The following is a 16,188-nucleotide window of genomic DNA, read 5'->3' as shown; positions in this document are numbered from 1 at the left end:
TTGGTATTTTATTTGTTTTCTCAAGAGATTAAGTGCATGCTTTCAGCCAACATGCTGCTTTCTACTGCAAAGGAAACATAAAAAAAGACAGCAACAAGCCCATTCCCTAAATATGTTCAGGATCAGTTCTGTTCTCCCATTATTAGATTTGTAGGAAAAGAAAAAGCAGCCATCAAACCGGGAGCTTTTCAGTAAGTCATAAATCTCTGCCTGTGGGAGCCCATCTGCCTCTGTGCCGCACATCTGGGCAGCCTGAGCAGCCTCTGCCCACAGCTGCCCACGCTGCCTTTGCTGCAGGCTCAGGGATCACATCTTCCCTGCACAGCCTGGGATCTGTGGCTGCATCACCGTGGGGTGACAGCTGGGACAGGTGGCCCGAGGCCTTTGCGCGCTGTGCCGTCAGTTACCGTGTCTGGGTGAAGCGTCTCATGGAGGCTGTGCCGGTTTTTCTTCAGGAAGGCATAAGGCAGAGACCAAAGCAACTTTCCACTCACAGCACAGAGGAGCAAACCTGGCTCCTTGTGTCCTCCCTTCCTGGGCACACTCCAGGACAGGAGTGCAGGAGGACGCCCTCAGTGAGAAGCCAGGCCACAGCTGTGTGTGTCACACGCAGCTCGAGGGCAGAGACAACCCTCGTGCTCTGTGTTGGCTTTCCCACTGGATGGCCTCGAAGGGGATCCTTTCAAAAGATCTTCCTCATTCTGTCTTTTATTTTCTCCCGTGGAAACCACCCCATTGATTTATGCAGTACACAAAACCCTGCACAGTTCTGCCCTCTGCCCAGACATTTAAAAACCTGTATGCTAATTGAGGGGTTTTGATTGCATGATTGATTATCAGCCTCCATGAATCCATGAAGATTCAAGCCCAACTTTATGACCAGAATTCCAAAAATAAATTCACAGGGGAATGACATTTAAAGATGTTTCCATGACCCTCTGATGTTTCAGCCAGTAAAGGGATTGCTTATACAATAACATTCCTTCCTAATGCGTTCAATCTGCTATTGTTGGGATCAAGTGTTATAGCTTAAGATACAAGAGAAATCAAAATTGAAAATGTATTCAGATTTAATGTGGGTAGACTTCTCTACAGAGCCCAGGCTTTGACTCCTAAGCACACAGATAAATTATTCACTTTTATACTACCATGGTCCAGTAGTCATTTCATTACTCTCTTCTATCTATCATATTATCACCTTTGCTAATTTTCTTTTAATCTGTGGAAGAAGGTCTTCATTTATGTTGATATGTTGCCTCATCTAAGTGCTGCCACTTCTTCTGAGAGTTCTCATCAGGAAGGTTTAATGTTGGTAAGGATCTGGCTGGGATGAGGCTGGCAGTGGGTTTGGAGCATCGCACACCAGGGGTTCAACAGCACTGGGAATCCTCAGACCGGAAGAACCAGGGGGAATTAGAGGGATTAACATTTCTTCACACCAAAATAAAGAGGAAAGAATGTCTCATTCCAATTTCCCTGTTTGTCATATGCCTAATGCAGACTGGAATTGTGCTGAATGGAACCTTGTCAGGTCTCCTTTTCTTGCACAACTGCAGGGCTCCAAATCAGCTGCATCCTTCAACCATAAATTGCAGAGGTGGGGGTCAGATAATAAGATTTTATGAGCCTGATAGCAGCAGGACCTTGGCAATACTGATGAGGTGTGGGAATGCTGTACGTTGACATATTGTAGGTGTATTAATAATCTGGAAAAGCTGAGAATTTCATTGGCACCCCTTAGAGAATTGTCAGACTCTTAGGAGAATATCAGGAATCTTTGCACAGACTTGCCTCAGTGTTGGATCAGGCCCTTAGTCTGAGGCAACTCCAAGGTCTGAAGGTTTCCATTAGCAAGAACTATTATTTTTCAAAATCTTTTCAAAGTCTTTCCTCCCTGTAGTGCTGAAAACAGCACTGGCATGGAGCTAAACTGGTGGCAGCTTTTACTCGCGTGCATTTTAATTTGAGGAATTCCCTGGTTGATCAAAACACTTAAAGCAGCTAAATGCTGCTGGTTTTCAGCCCTTTATTCCTCTACATGCACATGACTTTGCAAATTCAGACAAGTAACCCCCTATTTTCCCTCTCAGCTGGATATGAAATAGTACCTCACAGGGGAAATCACTTTATTATTTCTAGAACAGCACTTCTTAATAACCGTTGGAGAAAATGATCAACTTTAAACTCTGGAGACTAAATGCCTTCCTTGTTCCCCAGAATTTAAGGATGCTTCAGTAGTTCAGACTGTAGACCTTAAGTTTAGAAGACTTGACTTTGGTTCCATCCTGCAGCCCAGTGGACAGAAGTCCACGATCCCTAAAGTCAGGATCCCTAAAGGCACCAAAGGACCTAATTTACACTGAAATAATTGGAATTGGGTTGCCTTCCTACCTCTGAGAATGTGGCTTCCCTCCTCCTGTGCCTCAGTTTCCCACCTGTAGTTTGGCAGGCGTTGTATTTCACCCAGAGCTGTGCAAGGAATGTGAGGCTTGTGAAGGCCTTTAGTCCATCTGAGGAGCTGAAAGAGATGTTCAGCCTCAGCCTGTCCAGCCCAAGGCTTGCTCTGTGCGCTCAGACATGGCCTGTTAGCTGCACTGCCTCACTAATGGAGTTGGGCACACTGAGCTGCTCCTGAGCCTCTCTTTGCTGGGCTGGGCTCAGCTCTCAGCCCCACGGCAGCCCCAGCAAGGTCTCCGGGCTGGGCTAATCCCTGTGGGCAGCTTTGGCAGCCCACATTGACCAGTCCCCACTCTGCTCATGGGCTATGCACCTTCTGCTCCCTCAGCCATCTCACCCTGCAGCTCCTTCCATAAAATACCCAGATCTGAGTGTCAGGAAAGCTGAGGCATCTGAAATAGGGAGCCACAGCACCCACCTGGCAGAGATGCTCAGTGTGAGGAATAGCAGCATCTGCTCTTTGTGTTTCACTGGTAAGAGAGCAGATAAAAATACCACCATCTGCTTCTTTTTGAAAGTGATAACTGATGAGTTACCCTTGACATTTTGAGTAAATATTTAACCAGAAAAAAAAAAAAAAGGAAATAAGCTTTAGCTTTTCAGGATATTATTTAAACCAAACAGTTTGGGTAAGAGCTGGTGGCTGTGCATTGAGCACTGCAGATCACTCAACTTGCCGGCCCTAGGGCAGGAGAGGAACGGTGCAGCTTGGCTGAGGTCCCAGATGAGGCCACACATGATCAGTGTGAATGTGTCAGTGGGGATCTCTGCTGTGAGCACCATGCCTGGGAGAGGGAGTGGGGGAGAACTTGGACCCTGTCCAGGCAGCAAAACTCCAACAGTGCTTCAGGTGGTGGAGCCAGATTTAGGGAGAAATGGGAGAGGTGGTGAGAGGACTCGCATGGCAAAAGAGAGACCCAGGCAGAAACTAGAACATGGGGAAGTTTGGGACACATTGGAGAGCCAAGTGTTCAAAGGAGTCACCAGCAGCACCCAGAAACACACAGTCACTTCCCTCCTCTGACTTTCACAGCATTTAACTGCTTCTGAGTCATGGAAGCAGTTTCTATGGCATCAGTACAAACTGATTTACAGAGCTAGTGAAATATTTAATTCCAGTTGGCATCAAGAGGAGGGAGGCATGTAACCTCTTGAAATGCCTTTCTTGGTCCCCACCATCAGGATGGTGAGGCTGCATATCTTGTTCATCTTTCCCAGCATGCTGAGATGGCTTCTCTAAATCACACAAGACTTGTCATTTATTTGCAACACTAAACTTGAGAGTATATACAGTTTCTACTTTTTTTTTACTTTTTTTTTTCTTCAGTCATGAAGTCTACATTAGGCTTTTTCAACTTTGGGATATGATCTAACCTTCTGTTATGAAATTCTGTGTGATACCAGACAGAGAGGAGCAACAGAAATTAGGTTAGATGCTTCCAGTCCTGCCAGTGAAGTTTCACCTGGGGGACAGCACTGCTTTAGAGCTGAGGCTGTACAATGGTGGGGGGCATAAAGCAGAAATTGTGATGGTCTGAGGGGTAGCTCAGGTCCCTGTACACAGCAGTGCTATAAGGACACAACAGATTATTTTTTAAGATGAGAGTGCTGCAAACACTGACACAGGTTGTCCAGAGAGGGGATTGATGCCCCATCCCTGGAAATATCAGGGGCTCTGAGCAACCCGATATAGCAGTAGGAGGTGTCCCTGCTCATTGCAGGGGGTTGGATTAGATGACCTTTAAAGGTCCCTTCCAACCCAAACTGTAATTGCTACAGATGTGCAGGCAGATGTGTAAGAGTCGCAGCTCCATTTCATGGACTGAGACGGGGAAATCAGCTGTCTTGCCTAAATCTGTATAGGAAAGGACAGTGGAAGGCTCTCTCTTTGTAGTCCTAGACAGGCTACAGGCATGAACTGTGTCTGTGGATGGCCCAAGCAAAACAGCTGAATTTTCTGGCCTGGCTCTTTGTATGTTTTCTCCTCCTTCTCTTTATTTATGCAAAGCTGACCCTTCGCTCCAAGACCTCCGCAACTTTACAGGTCAATCTTCCAGAAGTGTTTTTTCCATAATGATTTTTGAGTTACTTGTCATTGTAAAAAATTTTCTAATGCTGTGTTCTTCATATCTTCTCTCTTGATAGAAGGCAAAATTGGGCAGGAACAGGACTAACAGCTTTTGTAATTACTTGCCCCTACAGAGTCATTAGTCGAGCCCAAGGACTGAAGCTGGTCGTGGAGACTCTCATGTCATCGTTGAAACCCATTGGGAACATTGTGGTTATCTGCTGTGCCTTTTTCATAATCTTTGGGATCTTGGGAGTTCAGGTGAGTCTTCTGTAAGCCTCAGCACTTATCTTGAAAGCGTAACAAGCCTCAAATTTCCCCAAGTCAGGGTATCTGTACGCATGGCACAGTGTAAGGCTTTCTGAACTCAAACTGATGTCAGGATGGATGGGGTCTCTGTGCTCACTGCAGGGAGTTGGACTAGGTGACCTATAAAGGTCCCTTTCAATCCAACCCATTCCATGATTCTGTGATCTCTCCATCACCTTTATTCTAGTTACAAACTGATAGGGAAATAGAAACTTGAAGCTGAGATCATTCGCTTGTAAACTCCAGAGAGACCTTGAACTGGAGATGCATTCAGATTCTGACAGTTTGTGTAACTGAAAGCTTGCAGAAACAAAGATTTCTGAGTTTGTTTCCTGCCACATCTGCTGGCAATATTCTCAGTCCCAGGAGTGCAGGAACCCAGGGGGACTGTGGCAGCTTCCAATGCAACTGGTTTCTCATTACCTGGGAAGAAGAGATTGCTTCATATAAATATTCTGACATAACGCTTACTTCTTTCTGAAGTTTATCTGATCTGTCACAGCTGTCTTTTGGAAAGAAACTCTATTTGGCTTTGTTTTGGAAAGGTATCTTATATAATATTTTACTCTAACATACTGCTTAAATAATAAATACAGCATTGAAAATAAACAGGGAAGAAAATCATACCATCCATAACCACCTCAGCAGCTAGATTGGTTTAGCATTACAGCATAACAACATCCATCCATTATATTGAACAGACTCATAAAACTAAGCATATCCCATAAAACAATCTAACACTTATGAGAAAATTTATGCCAGAAAACAAAACTTGCAGTATGCTCTTTGAATTTCATCCCTGCTAATTGTGATGCTTTCCCTGGTGACTTGCAGCTTTATGTTAAATTGTCATGACTATTGATGTGATTCAGAGGTAGATAGATACAAGCAAGACTGATCCTGTATTCAGGATGCAAAATTCTCAGTGAATATTTATGTCTAATTAGATGTAAGATGAGGCCAGAGCTATTTTCTATAAAAAGATGATCTCTCAAACTTACAGTTAGTTTTTACATTTAAATATATGCTGGGGTTCAAACTATTAAATCTATTTTAATGGTTTTAATCTATTAAAATCCAGACATCAAAATTTCTAATAGTGTGTCCTCTTAGCAAAACTGTTTTGATTGTAGAGCTGCCCATGTGTGAATGGTCATTTATAAGATAGAAGAAATAGGTGGATAAAGCAAGTCCAGTAAGAAACACTGGGTCTTTTCCTTTCAGAAGTGCCCAACTGTGAGGTACTGACAAGGATCAATGTTTTTACAAATTGAGCTTTGTATTTCCAAACCCTGTCAGGAGCACTGTTACTGCTCCCACCTGAGTGGTATTACAGTCCAGCTCCTGGAGAAGTTATATTTACAGACAATATACTAGAACCATTTATTTACCTTCCTGCTTAATTAAAATTTTTCTCTGTGAGGAGTATATCTCCCCAGTCTGCCTTACCACTGATAGTGTTTCTCCATGGAAAGATCAGGGAATACTTCTTACATCCAAAATTTCTATGATTGCGTTGAGCAGTGATTAATTTTGCATGCCTAGAGACCATCTTCCTGCTGTTGATTTCTGGAGGAAACCCATGGAGCAGTGTGTGAATTTATCTTGTTCACTACTATTTCTACTGTTATTTGTCTAGAACAACAGATCAAACCCCATCAGTGTCTCTTCTCAGTATACCCAGGTGGTGTTTTAAGGAGCCTGGAGAGCAGGTTGCCATTTCCCCTCACTTTCCAACAGTAATGTCAATAACTTCTGTCAGCAAATAAAAGTAGATTTGTTGGCTGTCTCCTGGGATTTGATACCATCCATCCTGCTACCATCAATCACCCTGTCTGAAGCAGTAATCAACCCCTGCCACTTTCTGTTCCACGCGTGGGAAGCACCAGGTCTAGAATTAAGCACATGGAGGCTCCTGTTCCTCATGCAGGTATAAATAAGGACCTGACTCTCCAGGAATTGCATCCCCCTAGGCATAAACCAAAGGAAATAAGCTCAGGATCAGGTACCCAGCACTGTCTGGGCTTGGCTCCTTAAGCTGTGCACAGGGAATAATTTCAATGACTCTGCAGACTGCAGAGCTTTATGACAGCTGGGGCACAGCACCCAGAATCAGAGAGCAGAGCAGGACTGACAGCAGTCTTGATTCAACACGAATGTCACCCCCAGGGGCTCCTCTCCCCTGGGAATTGTCCCCCTGTGACCTCCATGAGCAGAGATTAGTCCATCACTGGGTCTCTTTGCTGCCACCTTTTCTCTGCTGACAGAGGGGCCCTGTTAGACTTCATTTGTTGTTAACTGGAGTGAGAGCCACCAGAATTGTTCCACATGTGATAAGAAGCCATTAGCTGGTCTGGGCTATTGGCTGGGGCTACACTTGAGCTAACAAGTGTAGGAGCAAAGGCCTTTAGGTGAGTCTCAGATCACTGAACCAGACAGCTTAATGCATGAGGTGGGTGTCCAAAACGATGTGAAATCATGCATTTTCTCATTAGGTGTGTCTTATACAGGCTGCTCAGTCTTAATAACCTGTATGAATCAGGTCAGTTCCCTTGACAGCTCTGGTTGGCGTGCGCTGTGTGAGAACCCTGGATAAATGCCCATCACCTGCATAGAAATCCTGTGGACTGAACCCTGACACTTCCTCTCTTTGCTTGTTTTGCAGCTTTTCAAAGGCAAGTTTTTTGTGTGCCAGGGGGAGGACACCAGAAACATCACAAATAAATCGGATTGTACAGAAGCAAGCTACAAATGGGTCCGGCACAAGTATAATTTTGATAATCTTGGCCAGGTATTAATAGAATGGTAATCTGCTTCTTTGCTCCTTTACCTCCTTGACTTAAAACCTGTGGCTTATTATCCCGTGGGATTTTCTTACAGGGCAGTGCCAGCCACAGTAAATATTCAGTTCACATACACAGCATTCTGTCTCTGTAAATCCCAAAGGCAGTGTTTCCAAGCAGGCATACACTTCTTTTCGGAACAGAACAAGCACATGTGGCTTCATGAAGCACTTAATTGCTTCACTGCTACATAACAAACCAAATATATCTTGCAGAAGGGCTTGTCTAATAGAGCTGGACATTTTCAGCCATCTCTGCAACGCAGCCTTTTTTTAGCAGTGTGGTAAGAACTAATTAGTTGGGAGCAGTAGAGACCCGGAGGGTGGAAATGAAGCCACTTTTGTCTTCAGCACTGTGGTTTCTGAATTACTGTTCCTTGCTGAACTAGGCATTGGCATTGATAGGTTTTGCTGCCAAGAGAAATCTTGGTCATCAAAGTGTCCCATTATCAGGCAGGAAAAGGCAAAGTGGAGTAAGATGTTACAAGTAAAAAAGGTTTAGTGCAACTGTGTCTCACTGTTTTTCCATGCGTTTCTAGGCCCTGATGTCTCTGTTTGTCCTGGCCTCCAAGGACGGGTGGGTGGATATCATGTACGATGGCTTGGATGCTGTGGGAGTCGACCAGCAGGTACAGGCTGCAGCAGAGCTGCAACAAATGACTTGTCAAAGGTCACGTATTTTAGCCCTTGTTTTGCAAGGTACTGTGGGCTTCCACTGTCAAATGGGCTTATGAAATTAGGATCCAGGGTGGTATTTAATCCAAGTTATGAGATGTGATGAGTTAGTAAAAAGTCTGGATTTGTACTCAACACTTTCCCTACAGATGTTGCATCATGGTGTAACTCGTGTTAGGAGAAGTGCACCTATCAAAGGATGGTTTGACTTTTTAAGCAGTTTGGTCATCTCAGGAGAAAAGTGCTTTGTGTATGTAAAGGTTCACAATGAGGGGCCTAGAGGTTCGCAATGAGGGACCTACAGTAGCTGCAAAGGATGCTGCTGTCCTTTTTGCAGAAGAGAGGTGGTGCTTCTGTCCTCAACACACATTTTAGGAGCATTCAGTTAAAATGTCTCAGCAAGCTCTAATTTTCAGGAAGAGCAGAGCAGCCTGCCTGAAAGGGCTGTGAGTTCTGTGGATGGCACAGCTGTATCAATTTGTTCCCATTCTTCTTTTTGAGATTCAGTTGAAATTTGCCTTCCTCCACTTTGCAGCCAGTCATGAACTACAATCCATGGATGCTCCTCTACTTCATTTCCTTCTTGCTGATTGTGGCCTTCTTCGTCCTCAACATGTTTGTGGGGGTGGTGGTGGAGAATTTCCACAAGTGTCGGCAGCACCAGGAGGAGGAAGAAGCCAAGAGGCGGGAGGAAAAAAGGCTCCGCCGGCTGGAGAAAAAGAGAAGGAGTAAGGAGAAACAGATGGCTGGTCGGTAGTCTTTCCACATCTTTCTGAGTCCTGCTTGACCTTCCACATAATCCCCTCCTCCCTCCCCTCCCTGCCTTGCATCTGGTGATAATTCTTCTCCCAAAAGCATGTCCAGCTATAAAATTTGCATGAAGGAAATAGTGTCATTTTAGGCTGAACAAGGAGCCAAGGAAGCCTTTTTAATGGCTGCATGATTTGCAATGACCTTTCTATTGGGGGTTATTTAAATTAAAAAATAATATTAATCAGGCTTGGAGCTTCTTGGATAGCAGAGCTCAGTGTTACACAAATAGTGACAACTGCAAAGATCAGTAGTGCTGGATGGCATCATAAATCTCAGTCATGAGCACTGTTGCTGATAACTGGATTCACTATTTGGTTTATTACAGTCTTGTATTGCCACAGTGATGTTACCTGTCTCATTTATCAAGCAGGTTTATTTATTGGCACAGTAGCACCACTGCTATTCAAGAATGTAATAAAATAATAGAGCCATCTCATTCTAGTAATGCTTTAAAACTCCATAGAGAAACATATCAATGCATTTGCTTGAGAAATACAGATTAGAAGACAAAAAGCCAACCAGACAAGGAGAGTAACTAACTACACAAAATAGTGCTGATGCAAATTGAACCCAACTCCAAACTAGATGTGCAAGTGTGCAGCCCTGCCTAGAGGAGGCTCTACACATGAAACAAGGAAAGATCCCACTCTGCCAAAAGTCTGCAAACTGACATTTGTCTCTTAGTCTATTTTCATTTCAATGTAGTTGAATAATTCAGAAATAAGTTAGCCAGAGGCCACAGATTGGAGGTGCTTTTCTTGCATGCTCTCTCTTCTGACTGAACTTTCTCCGTTGCCCTTCCTGTCCACGGCCTTGCACATTCTCTCCCTGGTCAGTCCGCCTCCTGCTCTCTCCCTGTCCCCTCTCACATCTCTATCTTTGACAGACTTCAGGACTGTTTAAAAGGCTGTCTGATTAGGTGCTTGTTCCCAGAGCTGGTGATATTGTCTGTTTTGTTTTTCAATAGCCTAAGAGGTGTTTAATAGTTGTTGCAGGCTTAATCACAGAACCACGTTACCATGGCGCTGCCTCAGCCTCTCTCCGTTCAGCATTTCCCCAACCATTTCCTTTGGTCACATCTTTTAGTCCCGTGAGCTTCACACATTACAAAACGTCTTACAAAACAGGATGTGTCACACCAGCCCCTGACCATCACACTTAGGTTTATGCCGAGAGCCTGCTTCCCTCACTGGCCAGTGTAAAGTAGGAGGCTTCCTCATGAGCACTGGAGGACACATTGGACTGTTCTCAGCTGAGTGGGATACAGATGGAAAGAGGTTTTTTTGTTGCATGTTTTTTTGGGTTTTCCTTTTCTCCCTTAAGAAGATGCCTAGGAAGCTCTTTTGCTTAGTTCAAGTTCCCAAGCCCAGTTTAAGGCTGATGAGTTAGAAAAGGATTTTAAAGGTTGGATAGAACAATTGCTATTTAAATTTTCAGTTTTGGAATGCTGATATTTCTGTAGAAAAAAAATTAGATGTTTAAGTATTATTAATTACTTTATTTGTAATGCTAGAGGAACTAGATGAAGAAAAGATGTAAGTCTGGGCAATTTCCCACAGGGAAGGAATCGCAAACCATCCTTGGAGATACAGTTATTCATTCAGTGCTATGAAATACCTCATTAAAGAGGCAATAAACAGATACTTTACTGAGGATCAAATATTGCTGAGTATTCAATTGCCATAAAAACCTTTCAAGAGTAAAGTATGAAGTCCTCCAAATCGCTTCAGAACAGTTTTCCCAATCCATGCTCAGCGAAACATTAATTTTAATTGATTGTGTCCAGCTTTCCCCTCAGAGGCAACAGATGCCACTGCTTAACTTTGTTCTGCACAGTGGGAACTTGCAGACGAAACCATGACTAGGGCTGGAATTGTGCCAGCAACTGCATGGGGGTTCCTTTCAGCTGGGCTTCCTGAGTGACCGCAGATGCCCAACCCAGCCTAGGGTTGCCAAATACAGACAGGCATTGACATGTGACTGGTGGCATGGTCATTTTTGGTTGTAGACTCTTCCAATACATTTATCCAATCAGGCGTCTAAAAACTGGGGAAGCGCGTGAGATCTGAGATGTGGGCAGGTGCAGCAGTGGTCACTGTGAGGTATTGCTGTCCCAGCAGGAAGAGTCCCAGATGGTCCTTCAGCAGTGTCTTCAGCATCGACTGAGGGGGTTCTTGGGGATGTCTTGGGCTTTCACAAGAGGGAGAAGCACAAGAGCTCTTCCTTTTTCACATGTAGCTGAGCCCACCCTGCACGAGGCACAAGGATCCCACAAGGAAACGCTCCTGGCAGAGCAACGGAGAGCCACAGGAACCTCCACAGGGGCTGGGGAGTCTTGCTGTGTGTCCTGCTGGGTGATTAATGCCGTTTCATTCTTTTAGATCTAATGCTGGATGATGCATTAATGGAGAGCTCAGCCAGTGCAGTGCAAGGTACTGGGCAGCTGGCACGTCGCGTCCCTCTGAATGGCAGTGCTGTGTCACTAACGGTTGCCGCCGCGGCTGAGGCGTCCCACTAAACCGTGTGTGTGTGCAAAGCTCGTTTGCTTCCTTCATGGCACACGCATCTCATCCTGAGCTGCAGGTCTGCAGGCCTGCCTCAGCACTGACACTTGCAAACCCTTAATTTACTCCTCGATCATCTTACGTTATTCAGTATTTTTTTTTCCCTCTGGTTTTCATTAAGACACTGTCAGACTTTTCATGGCCTTTTTTTTTTAATTTTTATTTTTTGGTTCTTTTAGCTTTTTTTTTTTTTTCTGAAGAGAATAATGACTGGACTGTGAAAATGGGTCCTCTACTGTTGATTTTAGCTTTCCGACAACCAGCTTAGGAGTCTGAATGATTTTCAGGTGTGTGTCTTTGAAAAACTTAGGGAGGATATTTCATTATTTCTTCAGCCCTTGCTTATTGCTCTACAAACACTGTACTCCAGGGAGTGGTTTTTTTCAGCAGGGTAAAATTCAGTATAGGGCAAAGCTTCAGTGCTTCAACAGGGAGCTCAACCCCACACCAGCCCCTGCTGTGGACACAGGATTTAGTCATTGTGCTGCCCAGTGTGTAAATTCTGTGCATTGATTAAGAGTTGCTCAATCCATGAAGCATTTTGTAAATTAAAAGAAATAAAGATACCACCTCAAAGCCTTTTCAGGTACTGAAGGAGATGGACCAGCTGGGCTCAACACTAATGGGGTCTGAGCTGTTGACCCACAGCTCGCTCACACTTCCCTTTCCCAGCCCCCTTCTCAGGATGATGCTCAGGGCTGCAAATCCATCCCTTGCTCTTTTTACTTTTAGGAGAAGCTTTGATCTGGAAAGCATTTTGTTTAATTCATAACTTAAGAATATTAGCCTGAATATTTAAAGAGGCACCAACATAAAAACAAATATAGCTGTAATTTTCTACAAAAATAATACACTACAAAAATTGTGCCATTAAAACTCTCACCTGTGCACAGGCTGCCACTGCTGGCAGCCTGTGAGAGATGGGTGCAGGGCTCCATCCATCTCTCTTAGATTGCAGGGAGCTTTGATTAAATAAAAATTGGCTTTCACTGCAGAGATAACTCAAGGAGACAGAGATTCTACCTTGTATTTCTAAGGCCTTGTTGGAAGTTATCACAACATGCTTTAATAAATCCTGAATCTCCTTCCCATTGCCATTCCTGATGTTTATATTTCTTTGATGTCTTTCTTGCTGCTCTTGCTGGGCCTCTTGGCCTCTCCTGGGCAATGGGGGCAGCGTGAGGGAGGGGCTCTCACTGGGTTTGGTGATCTGGTTACTTTTTCTTCTTTTTGCTTGATTGTGACTCCTCTTCTGGTCCTACAGAGTTGCATCAAGACTGTCTCATGTTATTTTTAAGACACTGAACTCATTCCAAACCCCTCCATTATTCCTTGCAGGCTCAGAAAATCTCTTAACATTTGCCCTTAAGATGTGTACAATTGTCAGATCTGTGCTGTGTGTTTCCTTTTGCTGTCTTTTCTTTGGATCCAGTGGTAGTGAATGTGCCATGCTGCTCTGCAGGCACCAACATGAGAAATAGAAGGGTTTTATTTCTCAACCTGACTGTTGGAATTTAGGGAATGAGTCCCCTGGTGCAGTAGATGAACTTCCTGTGGTTCAGTGAGGAATCTGGAGTTCTGACCCAAAGCTTGCCCACATCTTGGCACTTTCAGAGGGCGTCTTTTCTCTTTCTGTGAAGACAAGATGATATTGTGTGTGTGCGTGTGTGCTGCTGCCTGGTGCTTAGTGAAATATTTTATAATTTTATTTTTTCCTTTATTTTTTCTCCAAGTCTACATTCTATCACAACTGGAATCTTCGCAGTGGAAATAATTTATCATTTTCCATTTCATTTTTTTTTTTAATAAATCCATTCAGTACAATAAAAGCCAAGTAAAACTCTGTGTTTAAATAAAACAAGTTCCTTCAGTGCAAACTACTTTTTAACCTAATAATATTCTTGATACATTTTGTAAATCCAGCTGCGTCATGGGCTCAGTTGCTCACTGGTTTGCCACTGTCCTCCAGATACTCAAACCTGCAAAGCAGTTAATTCCCTTATTATAGGAGAAGGAAGAAGCTGAAGGAGACAGTAATGGAATTGTCCCACTCTTGTGAATTCCAATTTCCCGTGCCCACGCACCTCCAGCTCGAAGTCACCTCAGGGAAAGTGGCAATTTCTCTCTTGACAGGGCTATATTAGGAGGCAGATGCTCCTTGGAGATATTTTGGAGCTGCATGCTCAGCTTGATTCCCCCCCAGAAATGCAGTTAATGGGCAGAAAGTGGCCCCAGTCCCACTCCCAGCCGAGCCCTGGAGATTCTGGGAGTGGCACTGCCCAGCAAAAGCAGGGCTGCCCCAGTGCTGCTCTGCTGGGCACTGGTGATGTTTCACAGGTGACATCCCATCGCCATCAGAAAAATGGAGTGCAGGGTTTGGTGCCCCAAACCCAGTCTGGGATCTCTGAATCCCAAGGGCACCTGGCCTGGGAAAAGTTAGACAGGGGTTAGGAATGGGAAATATTTATCCACAGCAATGGTCATTTCCTTTCCAGCCAAACAGGAGGGAACAGTGGTGAGTTCCCAGACCATGTCAAGGGGATCAATAATAATCCTAGAGCTTGATGCCAAGAGTTGAGTACTGAAGCCTGGGATACAACCTAAGTTGAGAGCCCATAGAAGGGATGAGCTAAAGCCAAGGCACTGCTTCCCATGCCAGCACAGTCAGGACCACCATCACTCGCTCAGACCACCTCCCAGCTGGCTGCAGCATCCCCTTCCTGCCTGGGTTAGGAGGAGATCTCTCAAGATCCACTGTCTGAGCCAAGTCTATCCTGTGGAATGATCTCCAGACTTGACCCACTTCTCCCTCTGCCTTGGCCCCCAGCCCTGGTGAAGCAGCTTGATTTACACCTTGTTTACCAGCCTGATATCTCGTAGTGGGCTTTTGCTGTATTTCCTCATATTTTTCATTTCTGCCAATTCCTCTTTGTTGGTTTGCTCTCTGCCTTTCTTTAATGCCATATGTGCCTGGAAGCCACATTAACCTTTCCAGTAATAACCAAGACTAACCCAGAGCTCTTGTTGTTCTTGACACAGTGTATTGTAACGGTACAGTAATGTGGTCTTGTGTTAGTTGTGAAGTTCACCACCTGGAGTTTAACAGATGTCTGTATTTCCCAAGATGTTGGTATTGTTAAGCTCTTTATTGCAATAATTACAAATGGCACTGTGTCATAGGAGGCAGGGGCTTCGCAGAGGGGGAATTATATCAGATCTATCCCAAATTCTCTGCAGAACTCTGCAGGGTCGAGTTAAAGAAATGGTATTTTCACAATGGTAAAAACTGATTTATCTGTTCAGGAAGTTCCCTGCTTACCTAGACACAGTGGGGATTTATCCCTAGCCCTCAGGCAGCATGTTAGCCTGCGTGTGGCACCAAGATGCATGGCTGACATGGGGACACTGGGGTAGCCAGTGGTGACATAACTTGTAAGCATGGGTTGCCAAATCTCCTCTTAAAAAACTTAATGGAGAAGGATGGAACATTTATCACTGGGAATTTTCCAAGGCTGCAAGGGCATCTGTGAGAGCAGCATCTAGAGAGGGTTGGCTGGGTGCTGGGCAAGGTGAGCAGGAGATGTGGTGCAAAGGGGAAAAGCCTTTGCAGATATCTCAACAATTAGCAACCCTGCTTATAAGGTCATGCACTGGCTAATCCAGGTGCAGGAGCCCTGCACAGGGAACACTTACAACCTCTCTCTAAATCCTCTCTCTGTTCTAACAGCATTGGTGCTATTCTGTAGGATTTGGAATTATCTGTCAGTCAAAGCTGAGAAAAAAAATTAAATTCCAGTGTCATTATTCATAAGCAAATCCATTGCAGGAAAAGGTAGAAACGTTGACATTTTTCTTTTTGAATGTGAATTATACATAAATGTAGAAGAAGTAAATGATCCAATTACAATGGTGTTTCTTTCTGAGATGATAAGTTGGTTCATAAAAATAGGTCCTATTCCTAACCTAATTGTATTCAAACATTTTAGTTAATTTGCTAGTCATAATTTAGCATAATGTGATCGAGATATCTTGACTTTATGGAGATTTATGCAGATTCTGAGATATCTGACAAAGTCTTATGAGTGAGTCAGCAGCTACTAGTCTGCTTTTTTTCATAAGCACTCAATAGATTCAGCATGAAAATTAATTTCATAGACCTTTTCATCAATACTGTGCTTTAGCACTCAGGTGCAGATCACCTAAAGCCCACTGCAGATCAGAAAGTGAATATTAATACTGCCTTTCATTTGATGACGCTGAAACAGAATTTTGGGCCTTCCAAACCCCTACAGAATAAACCTGCTAAGTGTTTTTCCCCTTTGGTCCCTGGGCTGGTAGGGAAAGGTCTGTCTCTATGGAAAAAAAACAAAACTGATTTTTCAGGATCTTCCTATGAGGCAGGGAGCACATGAAGCCTTTAAATCTGTGGATTTGATTGCATTGTCATTGGCTATTGACAA

At 44.1% G+C, this 16,188-nt stretch overlaps 1 protein-coding gene across 17 annotated transcripts in view; it reads left to right on the top strand.

The window, feature by feature from the left end:
• CACNA1G (calcium voltage-gated channel subunit alpha1 G) overlaps window positions 1-16,188 on the top strand; it is a 143,548-nt gene that overhangs the window by 102,974 nt on the left and 24,386 nt on the right. For 10 of the 17 annotated variants that reach the window (XM_064728317.1, XM_064728315.1, XM_064728311.1 and 7 more), the window contains 5 exons: window positions 4,660-4,786; window positions 7,500-7,625; window positions 8,216-8,305; window positions 8,887-9,100; window positions 11,546-11,596. In XM_064728317.1, coding sequence (XP_064584387.1) covers window positions 4,660-4,786; window positions 7,500-7,625; window positions 8,216-8,305; window positions 8,887-9,100; window positions 11,546-11,596 — 608 coding nt within the window. The remainder of the gene's footprint in view (window positions 1-4,659; window positions 4,787-7,499; window positions 7,626-8,215; window positions 8,306-8,886; window positions 9,101-11,545; window positions 11,597-16,188) is intronic. The other 7 variants (XM_064728318.1, XM_064728325.1, XM_064728313.1 and 4 more) reach the window with 2 other exon arrangements.

The sequence above is a fragment of the Zonotrichia leucophrys genome, chromosome 18 (assembly GCF_028769735.1).
Source record: "Zonotrichia leucophrys gambelii isolate GWCS_2022_RI chromosome 18, RI_Zleu_2.0, whole genome shotgun sequence".
In the NCBI taxonomy this organism is placed as follows: Eukaryota; Metazoa; Chordata; class Aves; order Passeriformes; family Passerellidae; genus Zonotrichia; species Zonotrichia leucophrys.
The sequence above is the reverse complement of the archived record's forward strand: the minus strand, read 5'-3'. Positions and strand labels throughout refer to the sequence as shown.